The following is a 20104-nucleotide window of genomic DNA, read 5'->3' on the forward strand; positions in this document are numbered from 1 at the left end:
TTGCCCTCCAGCCCAGCCCTGAGGTTCTGGCTGTGTGCTCCTGCAAACGAGCTCTGTGTGTCCTGCCCTGCAGCTCCACGGTCGCCCAGCCCTCCGAGATGCCGCCGTCTCCGCTGGTGTGGGAGTGACGTGGGGCTCACGTACTACTGAAGATGTAATGTAGCTTTCCACTGGAGCCTGGGATTTGCAATTCTGGAGGTTAATCATGCTTGTACTGTAATTTTACTAATGAAGTTTTAAAATAACAACCACTACTTGTACAATATGAATAATATTTAGAAATGTACTAGACTTTTAATCTTGTAAAGTGGTTGTGCTTTTAGAAGAAAATATTTTACCCAGAGTTGCACGTGTTTTATGAATTCTAGTGCAGCTGTGATGGCTCAGCTCAGAACAAACAGAATTGAACCAAATTCGGGGAGGTTTTTTTCTTTTTTTCTTTTTCCTTTTTCTTTTTTTTTTTTTTTAATTGAAGTGAGATTGTACAAACAGATAGACATACATTTTGATATTGAGCCATTCCTGGAGATTTTGGGTTTTCTAAAACTAAGGAATACAGAAAACTTGACTGCGACCAATCATGAAGTCCCTCTGGGGGGCTGTGACCACGGGAAGTGGCCACGTCCCCTGATGCCCAAACCCTATAAATAGCTTCTCACTAGAGCTGTGATGGTGATGTGTGCTGTTCTAAAATCAAATGTTGTGAGTAGAGAGAATGAGTTTGTGACTAGGAGAGATGAAACTTCTGTTTCCTTACCCAGTATAAATATATATATATATTTAATCTATTTTTATTAGAAGTTTTTCTGCTCTTTCTTACATAAAACCCCCCAGCATGCATCTTCTATGTGTGTAAATAATTCCATTTATGAGCTAATTTCAGAGATCCCTGACATCATTGCTGTATAGAGAGAAACTAGCTTGCACATTTTAGGTCTGTGAAATTTTGTGAGAACTTTTTCCTGCACTGGACAGTTGAGAGAAAAAAAAAAAGAAAAGGACAAAAAAAAGCACATAGGGAATTCTGTTAATTGTGTTTGTGTCTTTAGGCAAAGCTGTGGAAGTCTTGAAATGTCACAGTAGTAAATAACTTTTATTACTTTTTGGCTAATTCTTTTTCTGTTGGAACACTGAATTCTGTGCATATGTATATATGAACACAAATTGAAGGCCTCTACCTCCTGGAGTATACAACTTGGTTTGTTTACCTCCACATGATTTTTTTTTTTTTAAGTTCAGTGTGGAGACTTGAAACTTGAATGTCCCTTCCAACTTTTGTATTTAAAACAAGACTAGAAAATTGAAGACTGTTTTTCACCTGTACAAAGGAATACTAAAGGGTGGTCTTAAAATTTGAGCCTTGGTCTGGAGAGAAACCGTGGTGTTTGTTATGGACAATTAACTGTTAAAGTTATTGTAAGTTATCTGTATTTAGCAGAGTATTTTCAACAAGAGTGATCTGAGCTGGAATTGGAGACTATTAGTAAGTTATGTTTGGAAGTTTTAACTTCAATGAAGTAATTATTTGCTGTGAAAGAGACAAACATTGAATAACTGAACAAAGATGGTGCAATATCTTTGTTTTTTATGAGGCTCCTGAGAATAAAACCAACAGAAGCATTTCAATTCACTTGAATGAGAAACGTGTTTAATTAACGAGCCCCAGAAGACACTGGTATGAAAGGTAAAATCTCAGAGGTTGGTCAGTTAATGTGGCACACTTGCTGGTCACTTTGTAAAATGTAGATTTGGAGTACAGTGGTGAAAACATTAAATGTGACATTTGAAACCGCAGCGGTGGTGTTGTTATTTCTGCCTGGTCCCCCCCTGCATTTGAGAGTAGATTGTTACAATCCTGATTAACAATACGAGTCAAAAGACTTTGTAACATCATGGTTTGGGCATGGTGCTGACTTTTACACCCACATGCACACATATATGACTTACTAGACACAATACTCACCTGCTCTCTCAGCCTGATCCTGGGTAAGGGCTGAACTCGCTGATAAATCAAATTAGTGATTGACTTGAACGGTCCTGGGAGGGGGTCAGACCTCCAGGCAGCTCTGGGTTTGTTTAATTTGCAAAGCACCAGTCACTTTTTGAGCACAACCCCCTTTCCCTGTTCTCTGCAGTCCTGATGCCAAGGGTGCAGGGCAGTGGAGCTGCAGAACACAGCTGCAGTCCCTGGCCGTGGTGTGTCAGGGCAGGGGCCAGGCTGGGGCTGGCAGGGTGTGAGCACCTGCCACACGTGGCACAGACACTTTGGGCAGAGGGGATTTTTTGGAGCCAATTGCTTGAGGTCTCTGGGTGAATCTTGCCCATAAACATAAAAATAAAAGGTCTTGGGGACCTTTACCTTGCAAGGTGTCTGGGCAGGATGTGTAATAACACTGGCACAAGGTGTAACTTCAACTGTATGTACAAATATATGGAAACCACAATGCTGGGAGTGTTTTCTGTAGCCTGACCTGCGTTTGCTGTGTTTGCTGTGAGTCAGTGACATGGAGGGAGTGCTCCCCTGAGCCCCTGGATGGACACAGTCCCACTGCCAGTGAGCACACAGGGCAACACGATGGCAATGGGAGGCATCCCGAGAGCTGCTTCCAGCCAGCCATTCCTTCCAGCCGGGGGAAACGGGGAAACGGGGAGGGGGAGCCGGGGCGGGGGCGTGGCCCGGTAAAGATGGGCGTGTCTCTGCATCAAGGGGCGTGTCCCCAGCCGTGGGCGTGCCCCTGTCTCCAGGGGGCGTGTCCGTGGGCGTGTCCCGGCGATGGCGGCGGCTCCGCGGTGGCGGGAGCGGCTCTTCGCCCTTTACTTCCTCTCGCACATCCCGATCACGGCCCTGATCGACCTCCAGCCGCTGCTGCCCGCCGGGATCCCCCCGCGGGCCGTGAGTGGGGCCGGGGGGCCGCGCCGGGGCTCGTTCCGCGATCGCGCGCGGAGCATCCGCGGGTTTGGTGGGGCCGGGGGCGGCTTTTGGCGAACCGGGGCTGTGGAGACGCGAGGGGGGAGAGGAACTGCAGGGAATGTGCGCGAGGGAGCGGCTGGAACACGGCGGGGCTGCTGCCCACGGGATGAATCACAGCCGGGTCATCCATCGGGGAGGAGCGGGAGCGGGAGCACGGGCGGGAACGGGAACGGGAACGGGAACGGGAGCGGGGACGGGGACGGGGCGCTCCATCGGCGCCTGGGGCGCTGCGAGCGGGGCCGCTGCCGGAGCTGGGCCCGGGACGTGCCCGCAGTGCCCGGGGCTCACTGATCTCCCCGGGAACCGGCGCTGGGCCCGTCCCTGTCCCCGGGCGGGCGGTGGGTGTCTCACAGCTGCCAGCACCCCGTCCTGGCCCCGCAGTGCCCCCCGGCCCCGGCGCTGCTGCCACGTGCCCCGGGCGGGGCTGGTGCCGGCGCTCTCTGATCCTCAGCTTTCCTCCAATTCCTGCCAAAAACCTACCAGGGAGTTGTTGCCGCTGCAGCAGCGGGTATCCCAGCGACCGAATTTATTAGTTAAAATCTCTGGTTTGCTGGATTTTGAGCAAAATCGTAAAAGACAATAAGCATCATGAAGTTAATTCAAACCACAGCTGGATGGCTGATAATTAGCTCAGCCCTCATCGTCAGGGTGCAGTCGGCTGTCACCTGCTGTTTGAGCCTCACAATTGGTTGACGTGGTTTTTGCCATCAGAATTGCTGGAGAATTACTCCAGTGTAGAGGCACCACTTTTAATTAATAGTTAACCAGCAGATCCCAATGCATATCCCCCTGTTCAAAGTCCAGTGTAGAGCCATGATGGAGTTTACATTTCTGTCGTGGAAACTCGTTGCAACTCCCTGAGCCAAATCCTTGGATGGAGCTGTTCCACGGCAGCAGCCAGGCTCCAGCCCTGGAGGAGGAGCCCCCAGAACCCACTGGGCTGGGCAGGACCTGAGGGAGGCTGGAGGCTCACCCCTCACTCAGAGAGCCCCCCTGGGCTGGCACCAGCAGAGCTCTGCAGAGAGAGGAAAATCATAGCTATGAGTGTCAAGGGGCAGATTTTTGTGGTTTGGGTTTTTTCTGATAGGAAATCGTATTTCAGGAGTAGTTTTTGGAAACTGTACTTAGTGCAGAAGTAATCCTAAAATTGCCTGTAGTGCAAATTTAATACAGAGTTAATGCAAAGGGTTCATTACTATAAACATAGTCCCTGTTTAAACTGCAGTACAAATCCTCAAGTGCCAAGGTTGGATCACTCTGTTTTCCCATTGCACTGGTGGCTTCATTCAGTTGAGAATCACATCTTTGCCGTGCTGAGGTTGCTGTTCAGTGACAGAATGTGTTGGTTTGGTTTCCCTAAGCTGACAGACCTGTTGCAGCAGTATGCAACTTCCTTCAGGGACCCCATGATGCTGCAGCCCCCGGAGTGGTTCAAGGCCTTCATCTACTGTGAAGCCTTTCTCCAGCTGCCGTTCTTCCCCGTCGCCGCCTACGCCTTCCTGAAGGGTGGGTATGAAACCAGAGCAGGGGCACGTCCTGGGAGCTCTTCTGCACCACTCCTGCTTTTGGAACAGCAGAGAAGGTTTCTGCATCAGTCTTGAGCAGTTTGAGGGACATACCCTGTGCAGGGCTGGGCTGTCACAGCCCTTAACGAGTGTGCCACGAGCACTGGGCTGCTCTCATGGCGGATTTTACCTGGGAAAGCAGCACAGAATAAAGTCTGTTAGACACAAAACTTTGTGACTACAGGCCCTTGTCAGGTGCAGCCATTTGTGTAATCAGTATTTGACATCTGGCACACTTCCAGGGTAGATAAAGGTCTGGGTCAAGCCTGTGTACTCATTTTGTTACTTTAAAATTTTCAGGATCACCCCTTTGTTCTGAATTTCCATCAAGGGAGAGAAATTTCTGGGTTCTACTAGTACTTAGGTTTTTTTGTGCTACCTATTCAGTCTGACTGATGGCTGACCCTGGCAGAGAGGCAGCAGTCAATGTTCTGTTAAGTTAAAAGCCTCGGAATTCTGCTTGTTTCAAAAATACTTCAATACATTTTCCTTTCTGTTTCTGTGCAGGTGGTTGCAGATGGATCAGGACTCCTGCCATTATCTACTCCACCCACGTAGCCACCACTCTGTTTGCCATCCTGGCCCATATCCTGTTCCACGACTTCTCCAAGTCCGAGCACGTGGGCCCTCAGACGCTGCGTGAGCGCCTCGTTCTGCTCTCCATATACCTGCCCTACCTGCTGATCCCCCTCCTGATCCTGTTCACCATGCTCTGCAACCCCCACTACAAACACGTGGAGAAGAGAAAAAGGAAGTAGCCCCCTCTGGAAGTCGTACCCACCACTCCTGTCCTGGATTTGGTTCCAACCCTGTGCTCACGGAGTCCTCTGGGACAAAATCCCTCTTGTGTTGGCTGCAACAGCTCCTGCCAGGGCACTGCAAGGGAAAATGGAATTCGTTTGAGTGCACAGCTCTGCTTCCACCACAAACAGCTCTGCCAGAGGCTGGGCCAGCAACCCCCGGGGCCTCTGGGGTCGGGTCTGTGCGGGGCCTCTCCAGCAGGAAAATGGACATGTAACCCTTGATGTGTAACTGTGAGGGCACACACTCACACTGCAGCTGGTATTGTTCTTCCAAGTTCCCTTTTTCCAAGATGACTGTTTGGAAACCACTTAAGTAGGAAATCTGTCTTCCAACAGCATATTCTGCAGACTCCCCAAGTGATTACACCCAGATTTGCAAAGCTGTGCTTCTGAAACGTTTCCAATCATATCCTGATTCTTAACTTCCTCACCCCTTCCTTTGAAATTTCCCTGCCTTTGCTTTGCTTCATTTTGATTAATTAATGTCTGATCAGTGGTAAATGTGCCAAACTCTGGATTTATGATACTTAAAGTTACCTTTGAAAATGAGGAATATTGCCTAGAGGATTTTGAAGTACTTCAGGAATTGTAAACAAGGAATTGCAAATTTCTCACTTCCCTGAAATCATTTATAGTATGGAAATAAATAACTACCTGCAATAATCTGCATTTAATCTTCTTCATGGAAAGGCTGAGAGGAATTTACAGTGACCATGAGATGGTAGAGAATTCACAGAGTAAATCTATGCATAAAATACAACAACTGATAGAAATTCTGGGGTGGTTGGGGGTTTTTTAGGTTTTCCATTGATCTGCAAGAACACTTGGAGCCTGGTGAGAGGTGACAGGGCCCTGTGAAGCTGCTCAGGTGCTGCCCTTGTATTTCAGGACTTCACTCTGTAAAAGGTAAGCCTTCCCCAGGCTTTGGAACAAGCCACATTTCCATACTGGGTTCCCTAAAGACAGACACAAAACACATCTGTTTGCACTTCAGCAGGAGGCTTGAGTTCACATTTGTGTTTGTAGTTTATAGTTATGTACTCCTGGTGTCACTGACACTTGGAATGGTTTCCATCCTAATAATGCCCATGAAAGGATTCAGCTCTCATGACATTCCTGAATGGACATTCCTCAGGAACATTTCAAAGTTCTTAATTCTCACGTAGTTTCTGGTTTTTTGTGTGTCTGTAATTGATGTATTCTGGCAATCATAAATTTCTGTAGGTTTTTTCTAATTCTATAGAGAGTAATGTGGGCAACGTAGATCCAAGTTACTGCTGCTTGTGTGTGGTGTCTTTACAGACACAAAGAAAGTGGAAAACCACTGAGAGTGCCCAGGGAGTTGTAAACCTTTAAGCTGAAAAGTAACAGAGCAGGAGCAACTACTTCTGGTACAGCCAGAAAGTCTGAGAACAATAATTTATTTCCCAATTTCTTTGAAAGAGCTGTGAAGTTCAAAAAGAGACACAACAGAGCACCAGTAGCATTAATTCAGCTGTAATTTGAATTAGAACTACTGACTGTACAAAACTGGTATAAAATCAAAGGCCAGAGCAGTGTGTGCAGCTGTGAGCTGTCAGCCCTCCTTATTGCCACGGCTGGGACATTCACACCAAGGTAAAGCCCCTCCATTGCACAAACCATCTGCACTCCTGCACAGTGGAAATTGCATATTTCTGAAATTCTCAAGATTCTGGAATGGTCAAGTTTCCAAGTGAGCTGGTTTTTATCTTAAAATCCTCTATTTCTGGAAAATGAACTGGTCAATGAATTCATTCTGGTCCGCTTCGATTTTGCAAAGAGTCTCGTACTCGATCCGGTACCTGCAAGAGAAAAATGGTCAAAGGCCCCCAGCTGTGGGAGGGGGGTCAGTGCAGCCCCCCAGGCTGTGGGAGGGGGGTCAGTGCAGCCCCCCAGGCTGTGGGAGGGGGGTCAGTGCAGCCCCCCAGGCTGTGGGAGGGGGGTCAGTGCAGCCCCCCAGGCTGTGGGAGGGCAGCTGGGCTACCTGTGTGATCTGTCACTGGAAGCAGCAGCTGCACTGTCACACTGTGCAGCTCTCAAGGCCCTTTAGCAGCCAGACAAGGCTGTTACAGATGTGCTGGGTTCTGCACTGCCCACCTCGTGCTGCCTCCCTTTGGTCAGCCCCCAAGGCCTCAGGGAGGAACCTGCTTTGGCTCACTGCAGGGCTGAAGGTGAGTCCAGGCCTGTGGCACATTTCCAGGCGTGCTCTGGGCAGGACACACCTTCGCTGCAGGTGGGACTGTCTGAACCAACTGAGGGTCCCACGGGGGTCAGCCCTGGGTCAGCCCTGAGCCCTCCCAGCCTGCACAGCTCCCCACAGTGCTGAGCACAAACCTCACCTTTCCAGCTGCATCTTCTTCTCAGCTATCAAAGCCTGGAGCTGCTGCTCCTGAGCCTCTCTCTGCTTTGCGATCGACTTCAGCAGGTTCCGTGCCCCGATGGCCTGGCAGGAGAGGGTGGGATGTGCTGAGGGGGTTTTGTTAATTTTTTTAGCCCCTTTCCCTCCCAGCAGGTTGATTCTGAGGTGTTTCAGCCGTGCCAGCAATAAGGGAGGGTGACACTGTGATCCTGGGCGGGTGAGGCCTTTGGGGCCTCCCTCAGACACAGGGAACAAAGTCCCTGACTCCTCTGGACACACAGAGTGGGCACTGGTCCAGACAAGCTCTGGCTACCAGAGGCTTCTCTTGCCTCTTGAGGACTAAGTTCTACCAGTAAAAGGAGCGATTTAAACATACAGGTTCTGTTTAAGTGCAGAAATATTGACAAGCAGGAAGAGCTGTGACATGCAGGAGTAATGTGACAATGTCACAGGCTTCTAGACATTAATGTCAACTAAAAAGGCCCAGTTAGTCCCACGGGAATGCCAGCAGGACGCTGACAGGGAAACATTGCTTCTGCTGTAAAGGGAGGGAGGGACAGAGCTGGTTTTTTACACAAGGCAGAGCACACGAGAACCCAGGAACTGACTGCACAGTACCTTCATCTTCTCACTTTCTGCAGCTTTGGCCAGTTGGTCAACGAGCTCAATCAAGCTGCCCACTATTTTCTGGAATTCTGCTGTTTCTGCAAAGAAGAAGAGATTGGCAAGTGATACCCAGAACAGCCCTAAAGAGGAGCAACGCTCCTGCTTCGTGGTATAGCTTTTAGAAGCAGCTTTATGTTTATAGAGTTTACTGTAAACAGCCACGTTTTAAGATTTTCCTCGGAGTCAGATAAAAGGGGCAGGAGAAGAGGGAAGCCCTGGAGTGCCCGGGGGCGGCCCGTGGGCCGTGCGGGACTCACTGTCCACGAAGGCCCGACACTCCTCGCGGAGCTGCGCCGTCTGCGCCGCCACCTCGGGCTCCAGCACCCGCAGCTTGTTCAGCTCGTCGAAGTGCAGCCCCGCCGAGCCCAGCGCCGCCTGCGCCATCGGGGCCGAGCGGGCCGAGCCCCCGCACCGCCGGGCGCGGCCCAGGACGGTCCTCACAACCCCTCCGGCCCCTCCGAGCGGCCCGGGACGCTCCTCAGGGCAGACCCTCCAAACCCCGGCCCGGCCCCGCCTCCGCCGCGCGGGGCCCGCCGGGAGCCGCGGAAGCTCTTCCGGGCCGGCGCTTCCCGGGGCGGGACGAGGCTCGGCCGGGCCGGGGCTGAGGGGCGGCCGCGGGGTGAGCGCGGGCCGGGTGCGGGTGCGGGTGCGGGTGCGGGTGCGGGTGCGGGTGCGGGTGCGGGTGCGGGTGCGGGTGCGGGTGCGGGTGCGGGTGCGGGTGCGGGTGCGGGTGCGGGTGCGGGGCCGGGTTCGGGCTCCCGGTGCCGGGCCCCGCCGTGTTCGCCTGCCGGCCGGGCGGGTGAGCGGCCCCGGTGCGAGCGGCCCCGCTGTGCCCAGCCGGGTTCGGGTTGTTCCTCTCCCGGCGGTGCCGAGCGGGGGCTGTTCCCTGGTCCCTGTTCCCTGTTCCCGGCGCGGGCAGGAGTCAGGGCAGGAAGGAGGGACGTGGGGAGTTTTCCGTCGTGTCAGAGGGGTGATTAAAGGTCTCGCGGCTGTTCGCAGCCAAGGCCCCACAGCTCCTTAGCAGACATCACTTGTAGCGTTTGCTTAGTTGTAATAAGGGAGTTATGAATTAGGAACTGCGGAATAACGTTGTGTTTTAGGTCCAAGTGCAGCAGTTCTTCCAGTCTCGGGCAGTTTTAAGCCACCATTGTAGCTGCCAGGTAATTAACTGTACTGATGGGTGGTTGTGAGGCTTTTCTCTGTTGAAAGCTGAGGTGGAAGTTAGCAGGTGGCATATTTGTTTATAAAGGTCACTCATGTGCCATAAGCACAGAACTGAGAGAGGGAGGTATTTGTAGTCTGAAAGAGTTTAAGAAAAAACAACAAAGAAAAAACAACAGAGAAAAAAGCCAAAGAAAAGCAACAGCAAAAACCTTTTGAGACAATAAGTACTAGAAGAAAGATAGGTAAGAAACTTGTATTTGCACTTTTCTGGTTAGAGAACTTCAGGTGTGGCCTGGCAGAGTTTCATTCTTTTATTTGTTTCCATTTTGAGCTTCTTGTGGATGAGAAGGTAAATGTGAGACTGGGGAGAGGAAGAGGTGATATGTGGCTATTTGAGGCAGGTACTCCAGAGAGTGGATGTACTTGATGGGGAGTGGTGTTAATTTTTTTTTTTTTAATTAAAACTACATTGACTGTTCAGGATTTCAGGATGGAGGAAGGAGAGTTTTGAATGAAAGGAGTTACCGGGAAGTGGAATGTTAATGATCCAACCTTTCAGTGTTGAGGCATTTGAAGAGACATTTGTGTCTCCAGTTAAAAGTCAAACCAACATCAGCAAACCCTGCTCAGGGAGATGCACACACAGCCCAGCTGAAGGAGGGGCAGGAAGCTCTTCCAGCGTTTCAGCTCTGCCCAGAGAGTTGTGTTCTTTTGGGAAGCTGGGAGGAGCTGGATTCCAGCAGGGTTTAGGCCTGGCCTCCAGTGGTGTGTGGTGTTTGCAGTGTTGGTGAAGAGGAAGTTGCAGGAAGTCGGGGGAGTTTCACGTGGCTCAGAAATGTGGCACAGCCATGACTTGGCTGGTTATGTCACTGCAGGAATTGTCTGGAAACTGGCTCGATGTTGTTTTGTCACAGCGTGTGTGGCCATGTCCTCGGCAGTCTCTGGCTGTGCCCATGGGTTGCATGCCCACCCTGCTGACCGCCCGCTCTGCCCGCAGGTGGTGAGTGCTCTGTGCCCACCCTGTGACAGTGCTGACTGCCCACTCTGCCCGCAGGTGATGAGCGCTCTGTGCCCACCCTGTGACAGTGCTGACCGCCCGCTCTGCCCGCAGGTGATGAGTGCTCTGTGCCCACCCCACTGACCGCCCGCTCTGCCCGCAGGTGATGAGCGCTCCGTGCCCGTCCCCGCCGGGACACGCGTGACCGCAGCACCACGGCGGGGCCCGCCCGGCCCACGCGCTGCAGGGTCGTCATCTACCTCCAGAAGGACATGTCTGGGGACACGTGCCTCGCCCTGTGCCCCGGCACGGGGCCCAAGCCCAAGGCTGGCAGCTTCAAGGGGGGCAGCCTGGGCAACAAGTACGTGCGGCTCAACGTGGGCGGCTCCCTGTACTACACCACGGTGCAGGTGCTCACCAGGCACGACACCATGCTCAAGGCCATGTTCAGCGGCAGGATGGAGGTGCTCACGGACAAGGAAGGTAAGGGAGGGGCTGCTGCTGTTGACAGGTTTGTAGAACAACTGGGTTTTGGTGGTGGTTTTTAAAATATCTTGACTACGCTCTGTTTAGGATGTAGGGAAAGATGTGTTCCAAAAATGACTTGGAACACTAGGCAGCCAGCTCCCATTGATGCCAGCAGTCCTCTGGCTTTATAGAAATGTGCTCTTTTGTTACCAGAATTAACCAGGGAAGGACTGGGCCTCTTTCCTGCCCTCACAGCGTCTGAGCAGATTGTCAGTGGTGTTGTAAACACTGAACAGACAGTCTGTGGGTTGTCATTTCTGTCAGTGGCATCGTTCAAACTGCGCACATGGGGAGGGATGTCAGTTTTCAGCTTTAAGGCTCAGAATAACCTGGCTTGATATATTGAAAATTCCTTTTTTCCTCCTGCCAGCAGCATGTTTCACTCGTGGCTCATGGTGCTGTGACGGTGTTTGGGGGTCAGTCAGGCAGTGTGTCACCTCCAGCTGGACACAGGATATTGGTATCACAGGTCCCAGATACATTATAGAGAGCAGAACAAGCAGTTTTGTATAAGAGCCTCAACCTGAATGGAAAACAAGGGTCATATTCTCCAGCTGGAGCTGTGAGAATCCAGCAGGGGTTTAGCTTACTTTGCTAGGTTGTTTTCTGTACCTAGATCCCAAAATAACACTTTTTTTATCTGCTTTCCACATTATGGGAAAGGGTTTGGCACTGCATTAAGTCCTCTGCCTGCGTGCATTCTGCGTTGCTGTTGTTTGGCAGCAGTCAGACATCCTGTTTCCTGGGGAATGTGACTTCAGGGATGTAAAATTGCAAGAACTGTCTGTCTGCTACTGTTTCCTGTGCTGCATCCCCTCTGTGCTCCCTCCTGATGTGTCTGTCGTGTTCTTTGCTCCTCTTTGGGGACTAGAACAGCTTTTTTCCTACACTGTGTTTTCTGGGCTGGTCTGCCTTTTAGCATCTTCAGAACACTTCTCTCTCTTTAACTCCAAACAGCAGCAGAAGATGTGTTTGGAAAAGTGCCAAATCCTCCTTGTCAGGCCACAGAACTTATCTTGAATCTACTTGTTACAAACACTTGTGAATTCTCTCTTCTGGTCCTTCCTTGGTGCGCAGTTTCTGCTGTCCAGCAGCACAGTGCAGCACTGCAGGGCGGTTCCTGCAGCAAGCTTTGTGTCTTGTGCTGGAAGCCGGGTATTTTTATCTCGAGGCTTTGCTTTTGGGATGCTGGAAAGCAGTGGGAACATCCAGACAGTACCAAAGGGGTCCCACTGTCAGGTTCTGTTCTGGAACAAGCTTCAGTTTGCTCACAGTCAGTAGAGACTTCTACTGGGGGAAATGGGAGAAGTGTTCTTTGTGGTTTCAGGAAACCTGAGGCTTATTTAAGCTCTGCAAGGAGCTTTTTCTTACCTCTAGTGTTGAGGTGACTGAAATGTGTTGGTTATTTTTCAGGCTGGATCCTTATAGACCGTTGTGGGAAGCACTTTGGAACAATTTTAAACTACCTGCGAGATGACACAATTGCACTTCCAAAGCACAGGCAGGAGATCAAAGAGTTGATGGCAGAAGCCAAATACTATCTCATCCAGGGCTTAGTGGACATGTGCCAAGCAGCCTTGCAGGTAAGAACAGAAGTAGCCTGTGAAGTGTTTTGTGGGTGATTTGCCTATAAAATGTAGTTAAGATAACTTTAGAGATTATTTTGTGGCCTCGGAGATGGCAGCAAGTCTGAGATGTGTAAGATATTTCCTCTGATGTGAAATAAAAGAGCAGAAAATATTACCCAGGCACCCCCCTCCCCTCAGGTTAAAACACACCCTGGAGGGCTGGTGTGGGTCTGGCTGAGCACCTGGCACAGAGTCCACGATGCTCTGGCTGGCAGAGCACCAGCTGCAGAGAGGGCAGCTCTGGCTCGTGCCTGCCCTTCAGCTCCTGTCCCCCAGGACAGAGATATCCTATCCCTGTCTCCTGAATTCTCGGGATGCTCCACTCCAGGGCCCCACCTTTCCAGCAGGTCCCGAGACTCCAGGGACAGCCTTCCCCCGATCCAGCTCTGAGTTACCTGGTGGTGTGCAACAGTCATCGCTGAAAATCCTGCCCATTTCACTAAAACTACAACAGATGACATTTGTCTAAATTTCCTCCAAGTTACATCACTTCTAATTAGATAATAATTATAGGCAGAATGGATTTGAGCCTCCAACTTTTTAATAAACTTAGCCCAGAGACAGTATATATAATTTAGTCTTAAAATTGTGAAAAGAATGTTTCTTGCAGGACATAATTCAGTAACTACTGAACACCTCACATGCTGGGTTCAGCATACTATGGTGTCACTGAAAGAGGTGCAAAGCCACACTGACAGTTTTCCTTCTGGCTTAGAATTCAAAACCTGGCTTCTACAAACAGAATGTTCTGAGGCTTCCATGTTAGCTATGGAGCTTTTCTGAGTTTGCTGCCAGAGGGATCCGAGGGCACAGCTTGTCCTGCACACACTGGGTTGTGGCTTTTGTGTCCCAGGGGCTGACGCCGTGTTGGTGACACCCTGTTCTGCCAAGTGTTCAGCTCACAGTGGCTGATGTTCTGTACTGCAGTGGTTTGAGTTGATTAAAAGTAGTGCAAACTCCCTCTATCTTTTTCTTCAAGAAAGGATGGAATAATAAACCCACTTAAACCAAATATGACTAGAGATTGTCCTTGCTATAGCTGAGGACATCCACCTGCATCCCAGTATTTCAATTACTGCTGCCCTCTGGGGATAAGGAATCTCTGCTGTGATTCTGGGTTGCAGATCAAGGTAAGCTATGTGGTTACTATAGCAACCCAGAGTTTTTTTTTCCTGTGCATCACAGCATTTGAGAACATGGCTGGAGGAGACAGCAGCAGCAGTGTTAGCTTGAGCATTTCTCTCTTATTTCCTCTTTCTTCTTTTTTTGAAACAGGACAAGAAAGACCTGTATGAGCCAGTCTGCAGCATCCCTATTATCACCTCTCCGAAGGAGGAAGAGAGACTGATAGAGTCATCACTGAAAGTAACTGCTCCCAGCAACTATGAATTTATGCTAATTGTACTCAAACACAGAACTTACATTTTCTGCTTTTCTCTCTCTCCCAACAGCCTGTTGTTAAGCTGCTTTATAATAGAAGCAACAATAAATACTCCTACACCAGGTATGTCTGGTTATTTTCCCTGCTGTATTGTGAAAGTCTCCCTTTGGCTATAGGAGTGGAGTAAGATGATGGATGACCTAACTTGGCTGCTTTTGGTTTGGGTGGGGTTTGGGTTTTTTGCTTACAGCAGTGTTCTTCCAGCACACACTGACTCTGGGCTTTTGCTGTGATCAAGCCAGAGAACTGCAGTGAGCCTGGGGTTTGATCACCTCGAGTGTCAGTCAGGAGAGTGGTGAATAGTTGATGTAATTGTTTGGGACATTGTGCTGCCGTTATTAATTATATAGCTTGACCCTGAAGGCTGGTGTGTTTGCTCACAGGGGTCAGAGCAGTGTATTTGTATCTGAAATGGGCTGTTACCCCTCTTTTCTTGGCAGCATATGACAATGAGTCACTACTTATTTGCATTCAGCAGTTAGATCAGCACTTACAGCTGGTGGAGCAGAGTATAAAATGGGCAGAGATGACCAGTTGAAAAATCCTCTCCCTGCTTTCGGTGCTGTGTTTCAGTAACTCAGATGACAACCTGCTGAAGAACATCGAGCTGTTTGACAAGCTCTCTCTGCGGTTCAACGGCAGAGTCCTGTTCATCAAGGACGTGATCGGGGATGAGATCTGCTGCTGGTCCTTCTACGGGCAGGGCCGCAAGCTGGCCGAGGTGTGCTGCACCTCCATCGTCTACGCCACCGAGAAGAAGCAAACCAAGGTAACGGAGCTTCCCCACCCGTCTGTTACGGGATAGAAATCACGGAACCCCGGAGAAACAGAATGTTCTGAGCTGGGGGGACCCACAAGGATCATCAAGTCCAGCTCTTAAGTGAATGGCTAGCATGGTAAATCCACAGAGTTTCCCTAAATTTAGGAGTTAATTTCTGATTTCTGTTAGTCGGGCAAGGTGACCGGGGTTCAGAAGCAGAGGTACTGTTTTCCCTTCTAGAACAATCTAAAAGAAGAGGTGAGGGAGGTGACCTTGTGGTGGGAGTAATCCTCTACCAGGAATTAGTCTGCTTTGTTCATTTCTGTTTCCCTCTCTTTGTCCCATGTGTCTCTTTATGGCTCAAGTGTCTCTTCACGTGCGGGTTTGTGTTCCAGTCCCGCTGGCCTGGGCGGGTCAGAACAGGACGTGTGCTGTCTGTTGTAGGTTGAATTCCCCGAGGCACGGATTTATGAGGAAACACTAAATGTCTTACTGTATGAAACCCCCCGGGTTCCTGATAACTCCCTGCTGGAGGCCACGAGCCGGAGCCGGAGCCAGGCGTCGCACAGCGAGGACGACGAGGGCTTCGAGCTCCGCGACCGCGTGCGCCGCATCCACGTGAAGAGATACAGCACCTACGACGACCGCCAGCTCGGCCACTAGTGCTGAGCCAGGGCAAGCCTTGGTCAGGCTGGGCTCAGTGTGCTTGCAGCAGGATCAGGCAGCAGGGAGGGATCACTCGGGCTCTGGGGATTGATCTTCATTTGGCGTCTTGGCTCCCTGGACGGGCCAATGGGCGTTTGTGCGCACAGAGCAACACTGAGGGCTTGGAGAACTGAGGTGGGAGTTCTGCACCACGTGCTTTGCCTACAGACTGTCCCCTCTGCCTGCCAGGGAGGGGTGAGATTTGTAACACTGGTTCTCAGTTTGGGGTTCTTTCCTCTCTAACAACTCGCTGGTTTCCCACTTCCTGCGAGCAGTGAGGTGGCGCGGTTTGAAAAGCTTTCTCCAGACACCTGCCCCTTCAGGGCCTCGCATGACGGAACGTGCAGTTTTTAAATCGAGATACTGAAGAGAGAACTTGAACGTGGCTACTCTTGGCAGACACTACATGTGGTAACCCCCAGGAGAAATGGTTGGCCAGCCAGCTGCCAGCAGTCAGGTGCACTGCACGTGTGCTTTCTCCCACCCCTTTCCTCAGTACACCTGCAGAGGTTTGTGTTCCAGGACAGCTCCCTTTAAAAGTCATCGAGTCCAAGGCAAGCTCTCCCAAAGTGATAAGAGCCAAGTCATCAAGCAACCTCCCCTTGTGAAAAATGAGAAGTCTTTGGAAATTTAAATATGTATGTAATGACTTGTCCTGGGAGATGGAGAGATGGGTATGGAGAGGGAAGAAGCTTCAAGTCAGCAAACTTGAGCAGATTGTGGTAGGGTTGCCCTTGTTGAGGCTTGTGACAGTGAAATTCTGTTTATATAAACAAGGACAATCCATGGAATTGCTTTTCCATTAGTTTCCTCCTGCAGCAGGGGAAAATTGCAGTGGCTGGGGAGGTACAGGCTAAGCTGTTTTATAAGGCTACATCATGTGAATTCAAGTTCTGTGTTTTAAATCCCTTTTAGAGCATAGAACTTGAAGTGGAAAGAGAAGAACAGCCATGAAAATCTTGTTCTAGCATGAAACTGCAAGGGGCCTTGGGCACAAGAGAGAGGTGGCTTATAGTAGATTTTAAACTGAAATACTCACTTTTATCCTGAGTGCTTGGCTGGGTGCTAATTGTACAGGGCACTTCAGGGGTTGGAGTCAAGTCTGCTCTGCAAATTGGGTCTCTGGAAACAGCTTCAAGTTTAGTATGAAAAGCCATTACTGTATTTTTAAATGTTTGCTTGTATGTTTGAGCTCTGGGTTGCATATTCTGTCATTAATGGTTATTCCTGCTGGCTGTCCACTGGCAGCAATGGATATGTTGGATATGCTGCTTTTGTGTTCCCATATTGTACTTGGTCATGGAAGCTCCAGATTCCATGAGGGTTGGTCCTGAACTGCTTTGACCAGTGCCAAATCCACCTGTAAGATTTAAAGAAAATTGCTGCAAAAGCCTACAAGAAAAAAATCTCAAATTAATGCAGTGAGGTCATAAGTGAGATTGAGATGTGGATGGTTTGGGAGTACTGGAAGCAGGGGAGGGAACAAAAAGATTCTTTGCACTCATTTAGGTTTTTGAAAACAGAATTGCTGGGGGTTAATAAGAAAACACTAATGGCTATAAAGTTTCAGGATTTTCTTGCCTGGCCAGGCCTCTACACATGGCAGGATTCACTTCTTTCTCCTCACATTCAGGAAGCAGCACTGCACAGAGATGCACCTGCCTTGTCATGAAAGACCTCTTGAAAACTCTAATAACCTCTTCTCTTTTATATTGCTCTCTGTAAGGTTTTGTTTTCCAGCTGTTATTCTGTTGTACCAGGGAAAATACAGCTGCTGAGATAAGTTTTGACCAAGATTTTTGTGGTATTTCTCTCTAATTCTGCTAGAGTATGATGTGGATTTTTAAAATTTTTTCCCTCCACTGATGGTATTTAATTTGAAGCCACCAGCAAAGGCTGCAGTGATGGAGTCTTTGTGCTGCACTTAATAGGTTCAGTTTATTCCCTTGTGCTTTTTTCAAAAGGCTGCTGCCATTTAAAATCCATGTGTGGCACTTGTTTCTTGGAAAATGATTTGTATTATTTTTTTCTTGCTACTATCATAGTGAATGTTAGCAGATTAAGTGATGCTGGTAGCCTTGCAAAACTGTGTTAAAAAAAGTTATAAGCATAAAAATGTCATATTTGCATTTATTTCCTCTGGGGAGGACAGGTATGGGAAGGAGGGTGTGAAAAAGAATGAGTGTCAGATCCATGTGCTGCTCCAGAGGCTTCCTGTGCTCCCAGGAGTCATTAATGAAATGGATCCAACTTGTGAATTATTACACTGTAAGAAGCAGAGAAAAGCTTGTGTTTTGGTTTAGTTGGTTTTCTGTCCCTGTCTCCCATAGCAAACAAGTAGTATTAATTTCTGATTTGAATTTAGATTAAATTAACCTTGAAAACAAAATGTTTTGAGAACCATCTGGGTTGTGAGAATCTTCTGCCAAGTGCAAAGGAACTTCTTGGTGTTTGTGGAATGTGGAATCTCAGTAAGAAGTGTCAGCAGTTATGTATGTGCTTAAAAATGTGCAGATATCCTTTTCATTTCACTGTAGTTTCTCCTGCTTGTCTGGAACTGCTCCAGCACAGGGTGTTACTGAGTGTACCTCACACCAAAATCATGGCCTGGGGATGTGATGTCTCTGACCACCAGGTTCTGATAATTCTGTGATGTCACACATGCTTTGTATTCTCGTCTTAATCAGCCTTTTTGTGATTGAAGGCTGTGAATTATTTTGAGGAACGTTCTGTTTGTTCTAGGACATGTTTTTACGACCTGGTGTAAAGGAGAAGCAGCAGCACTGAGCAGGATGATGCAGTTTAAAGGCAGCATTGGTGGGTGTGCAGTGGGCTGCCCATTGCTCGAGGGGACACTGGCTGTGCTGCCTGAGGGTCCTCTGCTGGCTCTAGAGAGACAAATAAGGACAATACTGGTTTCTAATTTATGCATTTGTCTGCAAGTTGAGACTTGTAGTGGCTTCCCATGTAGACCATCACCAATAGGTGTGTTAATGAGGTGCCTGGGAATTTGGGGTAGCCTTTGGGAGGAAGGAGAGGCCTTTTTGCCTCATTTGTAGGGTGTGAATTCTGACTGCATTAGCTGGCATTCTTCCAGGACTCGCTGTCCTCTTCACTCCTGAATTTAAGCAAACCTTTGAGCACTCAGGCAGACTGAGGCAATGAATGGAAACTGTTCCCTGCCATCTGTGCCCAATCCTGTGCTAAAGGCTGCAGTGCCAACAGCCTTGGTCCTTCTCCAGGGAAGGGGTCTCAGTGACTGGGGAGCAGATATTTGGGATGGGTGTTAATTAGGCAGCAGTGTTAGAGGGGAGGGCTCTGCAGGCCAGCAGCTCCAGCCGCTGGTGAACGCCGAGACAAAACTCACTGCTTAACCTTCACCTTGACATTTAGTTTTTGGAACAGCAGACATTTATCCTGCCATGATGTTCCACTCCAGCGACTTTTATCTTTTGCGGTTCTTGGTTAAAATGGAGGATAACTGGCTGGGACTGGAAGGCGTTGCAGGGGCCAGTGGTGTCACTGAGAGCTGTGTTGGAATGGGCAGTACTTACCGTGGGCTTGGTTTGACTTCTATTTTATTTTTTTTCCCCTGGGGGTTTTTAATTTTCAGACCCAATTCCCTCGAGGCAACACTGATGAACACAGCTGAGCTGAACTGGATGGGTCTGGCCCAGCAGGCCCTGCCCTACACAATTGGATTGTATCTTCTGACAATCCTTGGCATTCGACCTTCTCAGCCAAATTCCACCCCGGTGCTGTTGGCAGAGCCGAGGTGTCTGTGGGAGGGGAGTGGGCACCAGTCCCACTCCAGCTCTGTCACTCCCTCGGGCACACACGGCAGGATGTGTTTTCTGTATATGTGTAATTTCTCCTCATCTAATAAAGTGGTGATAAGACCCTCCCCTACCTCAGAGGGATGTTGTATTAATTTTTTTAATATTAGTAAAGGATTCTTTTGGATTTCTATAATATTTTGTATCCAGAGTACAGCAGGTATGACTGCTGATCTTGTTTAAACTGACATTCTGTCTTTGTTTTATTTTTATGTCTAACTTTTTTAGGGTCAGTCTTACTGATAAATTTCTTAGTTAATGCAGTAATTAATTAGGTGTTGATTAAAGTGTTTTATCAGTGCATTAAATGGAAATGGAACACTAATTTTTAATAAAGTGTTATATTTTGTCTTCTGTGATTTGATCCCTGCCTGTGACTTGGGATTTCTAAAGCACAAAAGTGCTGTGGGATCACAGGGACACCTGTGTGTGTGTCCAGGTGCTGTGATCAGCTCCAGGCTGGGATTACAGGACAGGGACGGGCCAGGGTGGATCTATGTCCTGGGGAATAGCTCCTGTGCCCTGGGATCATTCCCATCCCGTGTATCTCTCCCATCCCTTGGATCTCTCTCATCCCTTGGATCTCTCCCATCCTTTGGATCTCTCCCATCCCTCGGATCATTCCCATCCCTCGGATCATTCCCATCCCTCGGATCATTC

At 49.2% G+C, this 20104-nt stretch overlaps 4 protein-coding genes across 11 annotated transcripts in view; 3 read left to right on the top strand and 1 right to left on the bottom strand.

The window, feature by feature from the left end:
- The window catches only part of NLK (nemo like kinase), a 38910-nt gene extending 37116 nt beyond the window's left edge, over nt 1–1794 (top strand). For all 5 annotated transcript variants that reach the window (XM_051809225.1, XM_051809224.1, XM_051809229.1 and 2 more), the window contains one exon: nt 74–1794. In XM_051809225.1, the coding sequence (XP_051665185.1) occupies nt 74–128 (55 nt within the window). In that variant the 3' untranslated portion in view covers nt 129–1794. The remainder of the gene's footprint in view (nt 1–73) is intronic.
- Nucleotides 1795–2726: 932 nt separating this feature from the next.
- TMEM97 (transmembrane protein 97) lies at nt 2727–6002 on the top strand. Its single transcript, XM_051809968.1, has 3 exons — nt 2727–2893; nt 4333–4477; nt 5044–6002. Exons 1-3 carry the CDS (start codon nt 2774–2776, stop codon nt 5292–5294), a joined length of 516 nt encoding a protein of 171 aa, XP_051665928.1. The 5' UTR covers nt 2727–2773; the 3' UTR covers nt 5295–6002.
- IFT20 (intraflagellar transport 20) lies at nt 5311–8873 on the bottom strand. Of its 2 annotated transcripts, none has more exons than XM_051809971.1 (4): nt 8643–8873; nt 8338–8423; nt 7700–7803; nt 5311–5412 (listed from the first exon to the last, which is right to left on the bottom strand). In XM_051809971.1, exons 1-4 carry the CDS (start codon nt 8767–8769, stop codon nt 5352–5354), a joined length of 378 nt encoding a protein of 125 aa, XP_051665931.1. In that variant the 5' UTR covers nt 8770–8873; the 3' UTR covers nt 5311–5351. The 2 variants fall into 2 exon arrangements, with proteins under 2 accessions (XP_051665931.1, XP_051665930.1); XM_051809970.1 differs by lacking the exon at nt 5311–5412 and adding an exon at nt 6732–7162.
- A 63-nt stretch (nt 8874–8936) lies between these two features.
- On the top strand, nt 8937–19799 carry TNFAIP1 (TNF alpha induced protein 1). Of its 3 annotated transcripts, none has more exons than XM_051809965.1 (7): nt 8937–9004; nt 10710–11029; nt 12488–12657; nt 13978–14067; nt 14154–14206; nt 14717–14912; nt 15348–19799. In XM_051809965.1, exons 2-7 carry the CDS (start codon nt 10819–10821, stop codon nt 15564–15566), a joined length of 939 nt encoding a protein of 312 aa, XP_051665925.1. In that variant the 5' UTR covers nt 8937–9004; nt 10710–10818; the 3' UTR covers nt 15567–19799. The 3 variants fall into 3 exon arrangements, with proteins under 3 accessions (XP_051665925.1, XP_051665926.1, XP_051665927.1); XM_051809966.1 differs by lacking the exon at nt 8937–9004 and adding an exon at nt 10575–10603 and having other exon boundaries at nt 10661–11029; XM_051809967.1 differs by lacking the exon at nt 8937–9004 and adding an exon at nt 10644–10660.
- Nucleotides 19800–20104: the final 305 nt, after the last annotated feature.

The sequence above is a fragment of the Manacus candei genome, unplaced genomic scaffold, assembly GCF_025592945.1.
Source record: "Manacus candei isolate 608988 ecotype Guabito, Panama unplaced genomic scaffold, ASM2559294v1 h1tg000076l, whole genome shotgun sequence".
NCBI lineage: Eukaryota > Metazoa > Chordata > Aves > Passeriformes > Pipridae > Manacus > Manacus candei.

Excerpts from the sequence above, each read along its gene's own strand:
- TNFAIP1 (XM_051809965.1), top strand. The coding sequence starts at position 10,819 with ATGTCTGGGGACACGTGCCTCGCCCTGTGCCCCGGCACGGGGCCCAAG. Across the intron at positions 12,658-13,977 it reads TGTGCCAAGCAGCCTTGCAG|GACAAGAAAGACCTGTATGA; the intron begins GTAAGAACAGAA and ends TTTTTGAAACAG. Across the intron at positions 14,207-14,716 it reads AATAAATACTCCTACACCAG|TAACTCAGATGACAACCTGC; the intron begins GTATGTCTGGTT and ends GCTGTGTTTCAG.
- IFT20 (XM_051809970.1), bottom strand. The coding sequence starts at position 8,769 with ATGGCGCAGGCGGCGCTGGGCTCGGCGGGGCTGCACTTCGACGAGCTG. Across the intron at positions 8,424-8,642 it reads GTGTCGGGCCTTCGTGGACA|AAACAGCAGAATTCCAGAAA; the intron begins GTGAGTCCCGCA and ends TCTTCTTTGCAG. Across the intron at positions 7,804-8,337 it reads CAGAAAGTGAGAAGATGAAG|GCCATCGGGGCACGGAACCT; the intron begins GTACTGTGCAGT and ends CTCTCCTGCCAG.
- TMEM97 (XM_051809968.1), top strand. The coding sequence starts at position 2,774 with ATGGCGGCGGCTCCGCGGTGGCGGGAGCGGCTCTTCGCCCTTTACTTC. Across the intron at positions 2,894-4,332 it reads CCGGGATCCCCCCGCGGGCC|CTGACAGACCTGTTGCAGCA; the intron begins GTGAGTGGGGCC and ends GGTTTCCCTAAG. Across the intron at positions 4,478-5,043 it reads CGCCTACGCCTTCCTGAAGG|GTGGTTGCAGATGGATCAGG; the intron begins GTGGGTATGAAA and ends GTTTCTGTGCAG.